Below are 15,974 nucleotides of genomic sequence, written 5' to 3' on the forward strand. Positions count from 1 at the left end.
AAAAACCACCCACATTCTGACATTACAGTCTTAGCAAACATGTCTTCCTGCTAGATGACTAACACACATTTTTAGGCTTAGATTCTCAAATTTTAAGGCATTTCTCAGGTTTTAGGACATTTTTATCAGATTTATCAGATTTTAGTACATTTCAAGGATCTTAGGGCATTTCTAGGATTTTAGGATATTAGGGGCTCTGTCCTGGCTAAAACACACTCTCTCACACACGCACACACACCCCAAAGCATGAGGTAAACATATGCAAAAACACCACACACATTCTGACATTACAGTCTAACACTCTTCCTGCTAGACGACTCACACACAAACCTGCACAAATACAAAGTGGTGGTGGGAGGGAGTTGCTAGGATACAGTATGGGAAGGGATTAGCAGTGTTAAGGTTGCTATGGATACAGCTCTTTCCTTTCGCTCTCCTCTACTCTACCTGTGTGAGGCGGTCTGTATCTATATAACCCGCCACCCTCTCTTTTTCTGTGTGTGTTAAACCTGTGTAAGCTTGTCCAGCTCTCCCAGCCATGCTCCAAACATCTTGTCCAGGTCCTGGTCCTCCTTATCGCTGTCCTCCTCAGCTCCATGGTCCAACTCGTCATCTGAGACCTGATCCATCTGCACACACAGAAAAAGAGGAAAGCAAAGGAGAAATTGTCAAATTATTCCACACACTATCAGATCACACCCACATTGCAGGAAGGATCTAAAACGAGGAAAAAAAAAAACTTCAGCTCATGCCAACCTCACTGCCTGTTGCCATGACAACCACTCGTGGACCCCTATCGGGCACCCTGTGCAGTCTTATCACTGGAATGCCCTGTAGTGTCGTTTGTGCTGTTCACCGATGACACACCCAACGCCTCGACTGACAGCTAAGCATCCAGGAAAAAAAGGATGTTGATGGATGCAGAAGGAGCAGAACAACATCTATTATTGGCTAAATTGACACACGGAGCAATGTTGGGATCTATAAAATTGCTGTGAATCATTACACCCATGGAGAACATATAAGTCAAAACACACTTAGCAACACTAGCAGGTGGTATTAACCCTTAGAAACCTGAGCAACTTGGCTTGATTTCTTTCAAAATTATGGAAAGAAGGCATGAGCAACTGAACAAGAAATGACCCAAAAATTGCAAGAAATTTGTATAAAGGTGCAAGAAAATAAACAGAAATTAGCAAAAAAAAGGAGAGAAAAGCAACAGAACAAAACAGACAATGACGTTAAAAAAGTGCTAAAATAAAAATGATTAATATAAATATTTTTTTCTGTAATTTCATTTTAAATAAATAATTATAAATGTAGTTTCTTGACATTTTTCCCCAGTCAGTTAATCATTTTCTATTTGTATTTTATTCATTTCATTTTTTCAGGTAAGTTTTAGCTCATTTGCTTATCACCTTTTAATCTTTTTTATCTTTGCAATTTGCAGACATTTCATACCAGGTTGCCAATTACCTTTTTTCCATGTTTTTTTAAGGAAATCCCATTTCAAAGGTTTAAACATTTGGAAAGGGGTCGAAACGCTGTGCTAGAAAACTGATGTCCATCCAGATTTTAAAAGGTTAATGAATATGGGCCAATGTGAGAGCCCAGCTGTCAAAGATAATGACAGCACTCCCTCTACTGGACACACAGGGAAGTGGTTTAACTGCAACATGCAGCTGTGTGGCTGCTTGCCTGAGCTCCAACAGCTCATACCTTGCAATGCAACTGAACAGGTGATGGTCTCCGAAAAGCATCTTAACCTTTTAAAACCTGGTTCAACATCAGTTTTCTTGGGCTGCACTAACTGCAATAAATAAGTAAAAGGTGACAAAGAAAATGACCTAAAAATTAGTTTTAAAAATAGTAGGACAATTATCAGAAAATGATCAAAAATTAGGGTAGACTATCCAGAAACATATATATAACCATTAAAATAATGTAACAGAATAAAATTAAGATGTATTTTTTAAATTTTCTGCACTTTTCTCATTTTTTTCCTAACTTATCTTCGAACTAATTTTCAGGTAATTTTCTTGTAACTTTTTAGTAATTCTTGCTACTTTGGGGCCATGTGTTGTTAGTTTGCTCATGGCCTTCTCTCCATGTTTTTGAAAGAAATCAAACCAATTTGCTCAGGTTACAAAGAGGTTTTGATATTTTGCAGAGGTAGAGAATCTAGAGCATATTCACTAACATTAAAGTATTGAGTTATAATAGCAACCTTTTCAGCGTACACAAGGGCACTTTTCAGCAGACAAAGCACTAAATCAAAACAAGATAATCAAGGAGACACTGCAGATAAGAAATGAAGAACTGCGCAAAAATTGTCAGTGTGTGCTAAGGTCCCTTTCTCCTCTTCATATCATTTCTAGGTCAGCCGGGGAGTCAAACCGTTGATATTACCAAACCTGGGGAGTGAATAAACACTCATGGATGCCAGTGTACACTGGGCAAGAATGTTGTCTAATCTTGTGATAGTCAAGTGGAAGGAAAGCATGGAGTCACGCTTTGATAGCCAATAAACTCAATCAGACAGCACAACCTCAGTACAACCTGACAAGGTACACTTCCCCTTTACAGGATAGTTCAGATTATTTTTAAGTGGGGTCGTATAAGGTACTTATTCATAGATGGTATATTGCATACAGGAGATGTCAATTGGCACAGTTTGGAGAGGCAGGCTGGAGTCCAACATGAACGTAAGGAATGAAATAGTGTGGTGGGATGAGCAACAAAACTTACTTAAACCACCTAAAAAAAGTCCAACCTAAAAAAATAATAATATCAGTTTAAGTATATGTTATATTGAGAGTACTGTCACTGCTTTACCTTAATGTCAAACAGTGACACTTCAAAAAGCTATCGCTTTAAGAGTGCCCCTGTCTTGGTACAGTCCAGTGCCTCTCAATACAGTCCAGTCAGATGGAATAGTCCTGGGTAATCCCATTGATGTTTTCAAGGGGTGTCATTTGATTTTGGTTAACTATGCTCTCACTAGTGTGGACTGTACCGAACAAGAATTAACCCCTCTAACGGCCCCTGCTCTTTTGACCCATCAAAATGTATATGTGTAGCTTAAAGTAAGTGCGTGTTTTTGTGTGTCTAACCCGAATACTTGAAAGCAATCGGAAAGTCATGCTTTGTTGTGATGGTATTAAAAGCAGGTTATAAAAAAGTCAGTAGGTGAGAGGCAATAAAACGCGCTGCGTTTGGCAAAGCACACAGGAATATGATAGCAACACCATTGAAAATCAGTCAGCTGAACACAAACGTGCGCGCACACACACACACACACACACACACACACACACACACACACACACACACACACACACACACACACACACACAGAGGAGTTGAGGGGCGCTTGTTTCAGATCAGAAACGGTCACATTCCAGGCCGCACACGTGTTCTGCTCCTTAAAGTCACTGTATGCAGTGCACATACAAAATATACTCAACCCTTTGTGTCGCTGCAAAGTCTGAGCTCTCTCTGTGAGTGTGTGTATATGTGTGTGTGTGTGTGTGTGTGTGTGTGTGTGTGTTTGTGTGTGTGTGTGTGTGTGTGTGTGTGAGTGAGTGCATTACAATGTTGATGATAGATAGTTTCCTGTTTTGGCACTCATATCAAACATGCAGGGAACATGGACTTGTCATCTTGTCAAGAACGATGGAGTCCTAAGTATGTAAACAAAAACAAGTCCACCAAGTGTGTATATGTGTGAAATTACATCCACACACTCATGAACGTGAGTGGGAGTCAGAACAGGAAATGGCCAGGATGTGCAGAATTCCTATTTTCCCTCATGGCCTGTCTCTTGGCAGGAAGCACCAGCTGTCCTTTGGTTTATCCGTGCCACTTATTGGGGACGGGGGGTTGAGGATGACCCGTTAGTTTCCCAGAAAACTACAAAAGTATGCAACAATTTTTCATCATTTAACCCTTTGAAACATCAGAAAATTGGCTTCATTTCTTTCAAAGTCATGGGAAGAAGACAATTAGCTAGAAATTTGTAAAAAAAAAAAAAAAAATTACCTGAAAATTATTTATTTGTAAACATAAAATCAGTTGGAACAAATACTTAAAAAATAATTGTCTTAAACTTGTAATTTCTTGCAATTTGTAGAACATTTTTCAGCAAGCTGCTCATTACCTTTTTAAAAAAAGGGGGAAAAAAACAAACAAGAAAAATGACCTAGAAGAAGTGCTTAAAAGATATAATAATTTTGAAACATAATTTTAAATATGTAATTATGTTTAACTTTACCTCTCCTTTTTACTTTTTTCCAAGACATTTTTCCCTAGCTTTTTAAAGATATATATTTTTTAAATCTATTCATTTATTCCAAGTTGCTTATTGCCTTTTCCCTCTTGTTTTTGAAGGAAATTGCAACAATCTGCTCAGGGCTCAAAGGTTTAAAAATGTGTGAAAGGCATCTGAAGGAGTTAAAGCGTTGTCGCTCCAGGTTTTAAAGGGTTAAATTACATGGTGCCATATCACCACTAAAGCATCATTTGTCTATGTGGCTACCCTCAAATGTGGCTGCATATGGGGCCCTCCGGTCACGGACATATCTATTTGGGGATTCCCCAGTACGAAGCAAGTCTGGTATCCTTGTGTTACGGCATGAGATCATGGCTGGCTGGAAGCAGACAGGAAGAGGAAATGGCTCAAATCAAATGAACTTGCATTTGCCTATTCTCTCTGAGGTGCTCATATGTACGTAAATACACAAGCTAGAAATGAGCTGAACTGCAGGACACTTTTAACAGCTGTGTTTAAACAGCAATAGGCCTGCGGGACACAGAAATATACACATCCTGTAGGTACATGTGACTGCAAGAAGATGTAAAATAAAAACAGCACAAAGAATAAAAAAATGATGGAAACACACACAAAAACAAAGAGCATTTTGAAAATAGCTCTGCAGCCGTCATTTTAATGGAATCTCAACCTCAATGGCAGACGATGCTGCAGGTTTAAGTGAATTACCACCTGAGGCCCTGCTTTTAAGATTATGGTGCATGACCTGAGAGACACACACAGATGGGAGGGTGTGTGTGTGTGTGTGTGTGTGTGTGTGTGTGTGTGTGTGTGTGTGTGTGTGCGTGTGTGTGTGTGTGTGTGTGTGTGTGTGTGTGTGTGCGCGCGCGTGCGTGCATGTGCAAATGCACTCCTATAGGCATCATCGCAATCCAGACAGCCTTGGCCTTTTCCCTCCTGATCCTGCACGGTCCCTCTCTCTTGTCTGAGCATGACCAGCACTCATCTGTCTCCTGTGACCATTTCAGGGTTAAAGTTTAAAGGTCAAAGGTCTACCCAGTGGAGTCTCTCTCTGCAGCCTTTTTTTCGGACCCGTGTAAACACATGCCGTTCTAGCTGATGCTGTAGTGCCAGTAAAAGGATACGAGGAGTGACTGGAAGGGAAGATGAAGAGAATGTTCTGGGAAAACAAATCTCTCTAAACCTTGGAGAAAGTGTAGCAAAGCATCCGGTGTTGAGGAGGATGAAGGAGGATGAAGAGCTGGAGGAGGAGGAGGAGGATACGTCTATCTTTAGACTAAGTCGTTCATATCAGAGAGTGTCAAGAGGATTGGAAAAGAGAGCGGTGAGAAGACTAGATGTCGAGTCGCTGTACAAAGAGTGTCTAGAATAGTTTTCTATAGTTCCAACTCCTAACAGCAAACTCTGAGACAACTGGTACCCTGCTGAGTATTGATACAAATTAGATTTTAGGTTTCAAACCGGCAAGTTTGGAGCATCCATAAGATTATAAGAACTATCATTTTACAAAACAAGTGTCCAGTTGGGGGTCCTGGACTTGTGCTGTGAAATGAGAGTGCAAACCACTACCCCAAAATATTAATTGTGGATTCTTTCTCCTTTCACAGAGCAAGGTCACAAAGTGCTCAGAAAGTTATAGTCAGAAAGTCAGAAAGACTGTCTGAAATGAGATGAGTATTGAGTGTGCAAATTTTTCTCAGGATATACAGACTCTAAAAGGGTACAATTAAACTTTTTTCCAATGGTCATGAGTGAAGAAAGTAAACAAAAAAATGCAATAAATAATAATATCATATTGCAATACAGTCCAGTACTCATGATAGTATTGAATTGGGAGATGGGTATATCGTCCCAGTCCTGGAAAAAGATCCAGGGAAAAGGTTGGGGGAATGAGGAAAACAGCCAAAGAGAAACACACACAAGTATTTGGGTGTAACAGACTGCAGAGTTCAACATGACATCACAGGTCAGATTAGGTTTCCATGGCTTGCTGCTTCTTAATCCAGTTTGCATGATAGGAACAGAGCACCTTTAGTCATTTGGTTCACATTAAACTGAATCTCAGACAAACAACCACAACATTTAGGATTCACCATTGTAGCTGGAGTAGTTGTATCAATTATTGGTTGTATACTTATAGTGCTTATTGTTAAGTACTGCAACTCTTTTACTTTATAATCACTATAACAGTAATAGTTCATAACAGAGCCATTTCGAGATGGGCTTGGGTGGTATCACAGTATCACAATATACCAGGATATTTAGAAATCTTGAAGGTATGATTTTTAATATTTTCATTAATACAGGTGCTCCTCTTTCTAGTAAACTCATTGTATGTCGTGCACAGCATGCACCACCAGAGCTCAGTCTCTAGTCTCTACTGGTGGAGCAGGCACCTGAGCAAAAAGACACCGCAACACCTACTGGTGGAGGGATAAGTTACAGAACTGCAATGACAGACAGAGACCACGGGGAATAACGGCATGTTTTTCACATCTAACTTGGTGAATTAAGGATTTATGTCAATCAAACCGGGGCTGGTGATTGTCGAACATATTAACTAGAATACAAGCAAGAGTAACCAAGACAGTTTGGGTGAGTTTTATTTTGTTTCTGTCAAGTTTAAATGAAGTGTGTTTTATGATGAACTAAGAGTCTTCTTTAAGAGAAAGAAAGCTGAATTCAAAGGGTGTGCTGTTGTATTTCTCTGGTTAATAAGCAAAATAAGTGTGAGAAGATTACTTTTCTTTACATTTTGTGATTTTCTGTTGTGTATTTATTCATCGGGGAGGGGCTGTAAGCGCCACACACTTAGACTGTTATAAACCATGCCACCAAGGTATGAAGTTAGGAAATATCACATACTGCCCAAGCCTATTTTGGAATAAAAATCTTCTTGTGTGCGACGGCATTTAGCCTAATCGAGGGCTATGAGACATTGGTCATGCTTGGAAACGCCCTAATTCATATTCCGTGCTTCACCATACTGTTCATATCAATTTTCAAATCCTGTTTATTGGACTGAATTTAATTACCTTTTGTGAAAATAAACAAACCGCTGATTAAATCCATACGATCTCAAAATACAGGAGAGGGGAAAAACAAGTCCCTCCTATAATATAATGCCAGAGCACCACCTGCTCTGTTCCCTGTTGACATTCAAATGATGAATTGCTGCTAACATTTGAGTTACAAATAAAATCCTTTCATATTTCAATCACACAGGAAATAGGAGGGCTGGGATGTGGGACCTGACCTTAGCTGTGTAAACACTATTGTGGCCAGATACTCCTGCTGCGCTGACAACTGAGTGAATGTTTCCATCAGGCACTTCGAAATGGACTATTTTTGGTTTAAATACTCAACTTTGTGAGTGTGTGTTGATGTTTAAATGTTGCAATGTTGGAGGTTAATGAAACCGAGCATCAGCCCTTTGGCTCTCATCATCTCCACCTCGGAAAAAAACAGTGAATTAAACACAAACTTCCAAAGCCAGCAGCTATTTCCTCTCAAATTATTGTCACAAAAATAACTTTAAGCAAACGTCTGACACCTCTCTTCTAAAAATATTCTCAACACGTCATAAAATCCCACTCAAGTAAGTCAAAATGGAGAAGAAAGGGACCGGAAAAGACTGGGCATGGAGTTAGAAAACAGCAAGGCAGTTATAGAAAGTTGATCTCCTCTGAGGCAGGAGCACAGTGCCGCGGTGTTTGGCTGCAAATATAGAGCGGGAATTCTTGAGAGTTCAGTGGGACACAAACGCTCACACTGACACAAGTCTCCGGGGGCAAGATGCAGACAAAGCTCAAACAGAGACAACAAGTAAAAACATTTAGCATATCCGTGGCTAGGAATAGCTCGAGTCATCCACCGAGCAGGCTTGGCTACAATGTGCAGCCCCGATTATCTAAATGCTGCTGACTGATTCTATAGAAAATGTGTATGAGAAACAGTGAGAGTTTGACTGGTGAGTGAACAGAGTGACTGGTGTGATAATGCATGTTTGAAGGGCCATTTTCAATGTCATAGTGTGAGTGAGAAACTACCATACACACCCTGCCTATGTGACATCTATTAATAGTGAAGCTGCAATGTGTCCCAGTAGTGTTGTGAATTGAGATATGTAAAAACAAGTACAAATTTTCATGTGGTGACTATCCCGAAACTGCAGCTATTAAACTATAAAATGAAACATATATTATAAATTCATGCTTTTCTATATTTTCTTTTCATAAAATTTTGAACTCTGGTAGTGCTCCTCTTAACATACAGGGTTGGTTATCACACAAATAATAATAACAAATAAGCTCTATATAATGCTAAATAAAAATAGACAACGACAATAGTTGTCTATAATAATAGTGCAGGTTAAAACCTTAGCATACTGGTTTCTTTTTCTTCTGAAAACATGGCTGGAAAGGCACGGAGCAAAAGAAAATGACATGAAATAATTCTCAAAAAGATACAGGGAGAGTTTTTTTCCCCAATCTTTTTTAAGATTGGGGAAAAAAATCCAGAAAACTAAATTCTAATTATTATAATTAAAATAAGTAATAGATATTTTTTTATTATTATTTTTAATGTATCTATTCATATATTTTTTTAGAGTTATTATTTATTTATTTTACATTTTTTTCTTCTTTTTTTGTGTGCTATTTAAGGCAATTATCTTGTACCTTTTAACTTGTAAGTTCCTCCCATATTTCTTTTGAAGGGAATCAGTTTCCTCAGGTTTCAAAGGGTTAAACTGCTGCACAACAGCTTTAACTTTTACATACTGTACAAGTGTTTCCATATGTGAGAATAATGACCAAAACTAAACTCACCATCTGCTGCACTCTCAAATACATAAAAACATTTCACCTCTTCGCTTCTCTCTCCCTCAAGTCAGCCCATCATCTGGTGCAAACGCTGCCTCCGGCCTATCAGACTATGAATCACCTCTTACACATACATGTGTCTGATTGTCATCATAGCCTGCATGGCCTATAAATTGAAGCCATAAAACACACTCTGAAATGCCAAATGTCAAGATATCGTAATGACCTCCTGTGTCAGAGTGAAACTGTTTACAGGATACACACACTTCACAGCGTGTCTAGTGATCTTTCTTCTGGCTAGACGGCCAGAAGAAAGCATCTGTCAGGAATGAACAAAGCTTTTATTGCTGCTCAAAAATGTTTGTTTGAAACACAAAAAATATCATTGTAAATGTGCAAGCAGGTAATAATGGTTATTTCCAGGCTCGTGTGCTCAGAGCAGCATGTGGTTATTTACTCATTTTCACTCCCCTTCCTTTCCTGGACGACTCCCTTCTTGTACAGACGTTATACCAGGAGATGAGCAAAGGAGACCAGCGTCACTGTGTCAAACAGGCATACTGCAAGTTAAAAGCGGAAAGAGGAAATGTGGCTAAGAGCTGCCGGTAAAAGAACTCTTTGAATGAGGGAGCGCCTCGTCGGCTACTGTCCAAAGTCAAACTGGGTGTGGTTGGCTTGTCAACTGACCTGTGGTGGTCAGTCAGATGTCTGACGCTAAAAATGACATAACACCGAGTGCGAGTGTATCCTCTATGACTGAGCAGGGTGGATGCAGCCTTAAAGCTTAAAGAAGCAAGCTTGTGGCGAGAAAGACATAGGTTTAACTCTTTGAAACCTGGATCAATATCAATTTTCTTATGCTAGGCTAAGGTAAAAATATATAATGAATTGAATTCATGTAATTTGCAGAAGAATAAAGAAATAAAAGGCTGCACAAAGCTGTTGTTGTCAGTGTTGTCTATGGAGGCTACATAGTTTGCCTTGATAATATCTGCGTACTTTGATATCTGATGATTTTCAATGTGATGAAACTGTCATCTAATGATATGGGCTAACATATGTACGTCATAACTACGTAGAGAAGCAAGAAGCATAGCCTAAAAAATGAAAGTAACATTGTTGCACTAGATATGCAAAGAAAATACAGAAATAACAGTTATACTATCCTCTACAGACAAACTGCACCTCAAGCATGGATATATAGCTTAACGCTGCTGCAATCAATACAAGTTAGTGTTGTCACGACACTGAAATTTTTCACTTTGATACAATGCCTTGAAAAAATGGATATTTGAGACCATTTTCAGTACACGGGGGAAGAAATGACACTGAGGTCATGCCATTTCAAATTTGATTAAAAGATAAATATAACAAGGCTATGACGTGACAACAACAACTTCTCTTTTTCTTGGTTAGAAGCAAGCAGCAATTTCTGGGTCTGAAAAATGAAGCCAATGCAAAAGTGCCAAAAACTGCGGTTCACTTGAGGCTGGCTCTAAGAGCGAGTCAATCTCCACAGACAGACATGATAAACTTTACAGCAGAAATAAACATGTTTAAAGCCCGGCACAAAAAAATGTTTTGGCCTAAATAGCTACATTTTCCCTTTTTATGAAAACTCATCAGTTTAAATGTTATTAAAGCCCAAAAGGTACACATGAGGACTTGGCTGCTCTGAGTGACAGGTTGTTTGCAAGGTGTAACCACAGTCTATGAGTCACATCCACCCCTTGCTCCTGCAAAGCTCAACCCTCTCCATAAACCAACAGCCAAGTCCTGTCTTCTTATGCTGCTCAGGTCTTTCAGGGGCAGAGTTTGATGTCTCTGCATCAAGGTAGCATCACTTGTGGCCAAACCAGCAGTGGCAGATTAAGTTGGCAGCATGTATCTGTAGGCCTATACAGACCAGGAGCCTAAATGATTATGTCCATTCAAATGAGATGTTAATACATTGTGAATACATTTATGGAAATAAGATAATCTGCATTATAATGAGAGGAAGTATAAAGTATGTTACTTGTGTCACTTAAAGATATTAAGACACCCCTCTAAGTTGTGAGGGAAATAATGAAATTAGTCAAAATAGAGCAATGTTTTACATCCAAAAGGCCTTTCTCACAGCAGACATTTCGACTTTTCGACACACAGGTATTACTGATGACAGTAACGATGGCTCTGCTGTAATCAAGAGCTCCAGTGAGAGAGACGGTGTGTCAGAATGCAGGAAACAAGGATCCTGAAATCAAAGCAGCTACACTGAATTCAGCCATCATCAATTTTATCATCCACACCTGTGTTGCTCCTACTAAACGTCAAAATGTCTTCAGTGAAAAAGGCCTATTATACATATTCATTAAGTTTTGTATATTATATAAAATGTGCCCAAATCATAATTCACAGAGTCAGAAAAAGAAAAAAAATGAATGTCATGAGAGTAAAGACCTACCTTTTAAATCTGTCTTTTCATTGAACTTTACCTATTTATTTACTGACTATTTATTTAGACATTTTTGGCTTTTTTCAAACTGTTTTACTAGTTGGTATATCATTTTATTATTTTTAACATATTCATATATTATTTTACCTTTTGTTGCTAACTTTTCATTTACCTCTTTGTTGAATTTTTTGTATAAAACAGTGTTACAGTTTTGTATGTATGAAAAGTACGATACAAAGACAGTCAGATTGATTGATTGAGAAGGCCCGAGATAAATTAATATTTGTGACAACCTTAATACAAGTATTTTTTAGTATTGAATCATATTGTCATGAATACAGGGATCGAATAAGGTTCATTATTATCATGATATTATCTAAAGTGAATATCTCCCACCTCCTGTTCCCATAGCAGGGTAACTTTAATGTAAATGTGAGATGAGATCATTCTCTCCTATAGATTTATAAAACAAAACTTGCCGCACGCCACATAAAAGAGGAGCATTAAGGAAAGACTGATGGGGAAAGAGAGATGAGATGGGCCCTGAGGAAGCTGGGGAGTGATGAATAGGTACAATAATGGAGGGAGGGAGCCGGCTATTAGCTTATGAATAAAGGGGAGGCCCTGATGGCCAAAACAACGGCTCCAGTGTCATTAGTCAAGCACGACCAACAGCCTGCAAGCAGAGGAGGAACTCGCACACAAACATATGGATCCACAAACACATCCGAGCTCAGTGAAGCATAGTGTGACATGGGGAGACGCTCTGGCTTATACAGCCAATTAGGAAGGAGGGGCAGAGAAAGGGATGAGGGGGACAGAGAGGGGAAAAAGATGAGGAGGATGTCAGGGGTAGACAGATGGAGAGTCAGAGGGAGAAACAGAGACAGAGTGAGCCATAGAAACAGCAAGATATGTCAGTGCATGTCACAGCTTAAGAGACACCCAACATAACAACAGTTATGTTCATCTCTGCACAGCGTTCATCTCTGCACAGCTCACATTCAGCTCACATTACTCTTACTTTAATTAACTTACTTTATTACTGATTTTGAATTAATATTTTGTTGTTAATTATTTCTTTGTTGATGTGTGTATATGTATGTATACAGTACTATGCAAAAGTCTAAGGCCACCTTAATCTTTGTTTTAGCAAGGTTATAATGATCATACATATTTATTTCTCACTAGTCTCTTTACTAAAATACAACCAGAACTTACAGAAAATACATTAGCAGTATTAAGAATGCAAATAGTTCAGAATAAAACAGCTTCAACAGGATAAAGTTACAAGTATTTAGTGTGTTCTCCCTTTCCACTTAACATGTCTTGAAGTCTCTTGGGCAGACAATATTAGACAATATTAATCTTTTGGTGTATTTTCACCAGGTCATGTCAAATGCTTGATATCGATTGTTTGAGCTATGATTCCATGGTTTTTTTTTTGTGTTTTAATGCATTAAACATGTTCTCTTTATTCTTCGTTTGTATCTTAAAAAAAGAGATATATACACACACACACACACACACACACACACACACATATATAGATAGACAGACATCTAAATAGATAGATAGAAATAGAATAAATGTATGTAATATGTGTAAGATTATTTGTTGTTTTATTTTATGAACTGCTTTAACAACAGCATATTTTTGTCCATACAAATAAAGCTACTATTTGAATTCAAGTGGAGAACAGGGAGTGTGAAAATGCACGGTCACAGTGGTAGGCGGTAGGTGTGAGGACTCAGCCAATGTCAGAGTGAGCCAAACTTTAGCTGCATCTATTCGAACAGCCGTTGCCATGGTGACACACATGCACGTCTCCACGTTGACAGACATGCAGCCATCACAGTGTGAGCTTGGCCTAGATCCTCAGACATAACCAACATATTGATGCGGTGTTTGCCTGCCTGCAGGCCGTCCATCTGCTTGGTCACAGAACCAAAGAGCGTTCAGCTGATGTCTGCATGGATTCACATAATTTCTCAATACTTCATGTCATGGGGACAAAAGAAAATTGTCTGTGCTGGCTAAAATGGCTGAGTTCAATGGAAATGTAGGCTGCAAATCAGGCAGCACACAAATGGGCAAGTATCAGTTGTGTAATGTTTTTGTGTCTATCTCTTTCTGACAGTCTAACTCTCGCTCTCTCTACCTCGCACACAAACACACTGAGGATGTGTCAGCTTCCCTGCTTCCCTGCAGGGCAGCAGTCCAAATGTAAAATCAATAGTCTTGTCCCTGCCCTCAGGAGATTGGGTTACATCCACACACACACACACACACACATACAAGGGCTCAGGTGGTCTGCTGCAGTGGGCTCTCACACACACACACACACACACACACACACACACACACACACACACACAGAGTTTTAAACATGATGCAGCACTGCAGCAGCAGACAACAGAGCCTGACTGCTGAGAACTCGCCAGACATTAAAAACAGGCCCTGCTTATAAAGGATGAGATGCTCTGCTGAAGCACAAAGAGCTGCAATGCTGTGAAGTCTATCCTCAACCGATGTTTGAAGTTTGTTGCTTAGTAATGCAGACACTCACTTTGTGCATATTCAGGTATAAATATGGAGCTACAACATTAAGAACCTGCTGTAACTTATTGAGATAAATGGGTTGTGGTTGTATCTAGGACACTGGATAAAATAAAGTAGGTAGCAGCCAAAGAGTGATTTCTTCTATGTCAGTGTCACTTCAGATGTGGGTGTTTGCAGGGTCCAAAGTTAAATTTAAAACTTATTAGAGCCTATTAAATACCACAGACAACACTGTTTAAAGGGATAGTTCAGATTTTTTTAAGTAGGGTTGTATGAGCAGATGTTAGTTGGCACACCCTCAGTTTGGCGATAAAGACATTAATACTGAAACTGAAGCTTGACAATGTACTGCTGTGAATGGGGGTCAGCAATAAACTTGATATACACCTTTTTTATACAGCAGCTGATCTTGTTTTCTGCTCAGATGGTAAGGATCTCCCAAATCTCACTGTTTTTCACTATTTGCAAACATTTATAGCAGCTGTTTCTTTAAGTTAGTAAGTGCTAACAGCTGCTTTTTAAATCTCCTGGGGTAGGTCATACACATAAAAGTCATCAAAACGTCACATCCGTGCCACCTATGGTCACGTCTTTCCCGCTTTATGTTTTACAAAGACCTCATTTTGGTGCTGTTGCTACCTCCATTCCCAGCTAAGAGGCGAGACCACTTTGTTCCCCCTTTCTGCAATCAGATATTGTATACAGAACAGCGATGCAGTATAACTGCAAGATATTACCGCCTTGAACAGCCATGGTTAGTTTGGATTCACCAAAGTCACACTAACACACTAACACTAACACAAACTAACTGAACTTGAACACGAACTGATTGAGGCAGTGGTAGACCAGCAGCTGAGTTGCTGTGTTGCTGACCCCCAACCATAGCAGTACGTTGCTTAGCTTCCAGCCTGCTTCTACAAACTGGGGGCATGCCGAGTGGCATCTACTGTATGTAATACACAGACTGTGGAAAAGTATTTCACACAACCCCACTTAAAAAAAATCTGCTATCCCTTTAATACCTGTTTTACAATCATCCTGACCAAAGTATGACAGTATAATAGAAATCACTAGGGAGGCTGTGACCTTGAATTTTCTACAATATCAGTTTTTTTCAGTACTTCACTATATAACATGATCATACTGCTTGTCATAGCCTCTCCTCTATTCTAGATATTTAAAATCATTGGGGTGCAAACAATTTCTAATCATCCGTTAGTTGCATGGCCGAGTGGAACAGGAGGTTTACCAGAATACAAAGCAAAGTAGGTATAACATACTACACATGCAACAGATGCCCAAACACACACACAGGGATGGATAACCCATGCAAACAGCCCATTCATACTGCAGCAAGCCAGCCATGTGCAATGTGCTGCGCCTAAAGGCAAAGAGAAACACGCATACGTCTGCACACGCTAGCAGTTGGGAATGTCTGCCTCTGTTACTACGTTTCCCATCTCCTCCCCGCTCAGTCCTTCGCCCTGTAACCCCTGCAGCTGGCCACTGATTGGCTGATGATGAAAAGCCTCTTGTTATCTGGAGTCGAGTATGTTTGTGTGTCTCATCAAATGGACGCAGAAAATATGCCAGTCTGTTTCCTGCCGCACCACCTCCAACATTCCTGCCATGCCAATGTAGTCTTTCTTTCGATATTGGAATGTGTGCGCGTGCTCGTGCACACACACACGTGCACACACACACATGCACACACGCACACACACACACACACACACACTCTTAAGAATTCTTATTTCCCAAAGGTCTTCTTGGTTGCAACTTGTATCCACATCTCCCCCACTTCAAGAACAGCAGTGGAGATTGCTTCAAGGACAGACTGATGCATGAATGATGCAGTCAC

General features: G+C 39.6%; 1 protein-coding gene across 4 annotated transcripts in view; it reads right to left on the bottom strand.

The window, feature by feature from the left end:
- Positions 1 to 15,974, bottom strand: part of raph1b (Ras association (RalGDS/AF-6) and pleckstrin homology domains 1b) — a 57,842-nt gene that overhangs the window by 21,942 nt on the left and 19,926 nt on the right. For all 4 annotated transcript variants that reach the window (XM_042513248.1, XM_042513250.1, XM_042513249.1 and 1 more), the window contains one exon: positions 510 to 629. In XM_042513248.1, the coding sequence (XP_042369182.1) occupies positions 510 to 629 (120 nt within the window). The remainder of the gene's footprint in view (positions 1 to 509; positions 630 to 15,974) is intronic.

This window comes from Plectropomus leopardus, chromosome 24 (assembly GCF_008729295.1).
Source record: "Plectropomus leopardus isolate mb chromosome 24, YSFRI_Pleo_2.0, whole genome shotgun sequence".
In the NCBI taxonomy this organism is placed as follows: domain Eukaryota; kingdom Metazoa; phylum Chordata; class Actinopteri; order Perciformes; family Serranidae; genus Plectropomus; species Plectropomus leopardus.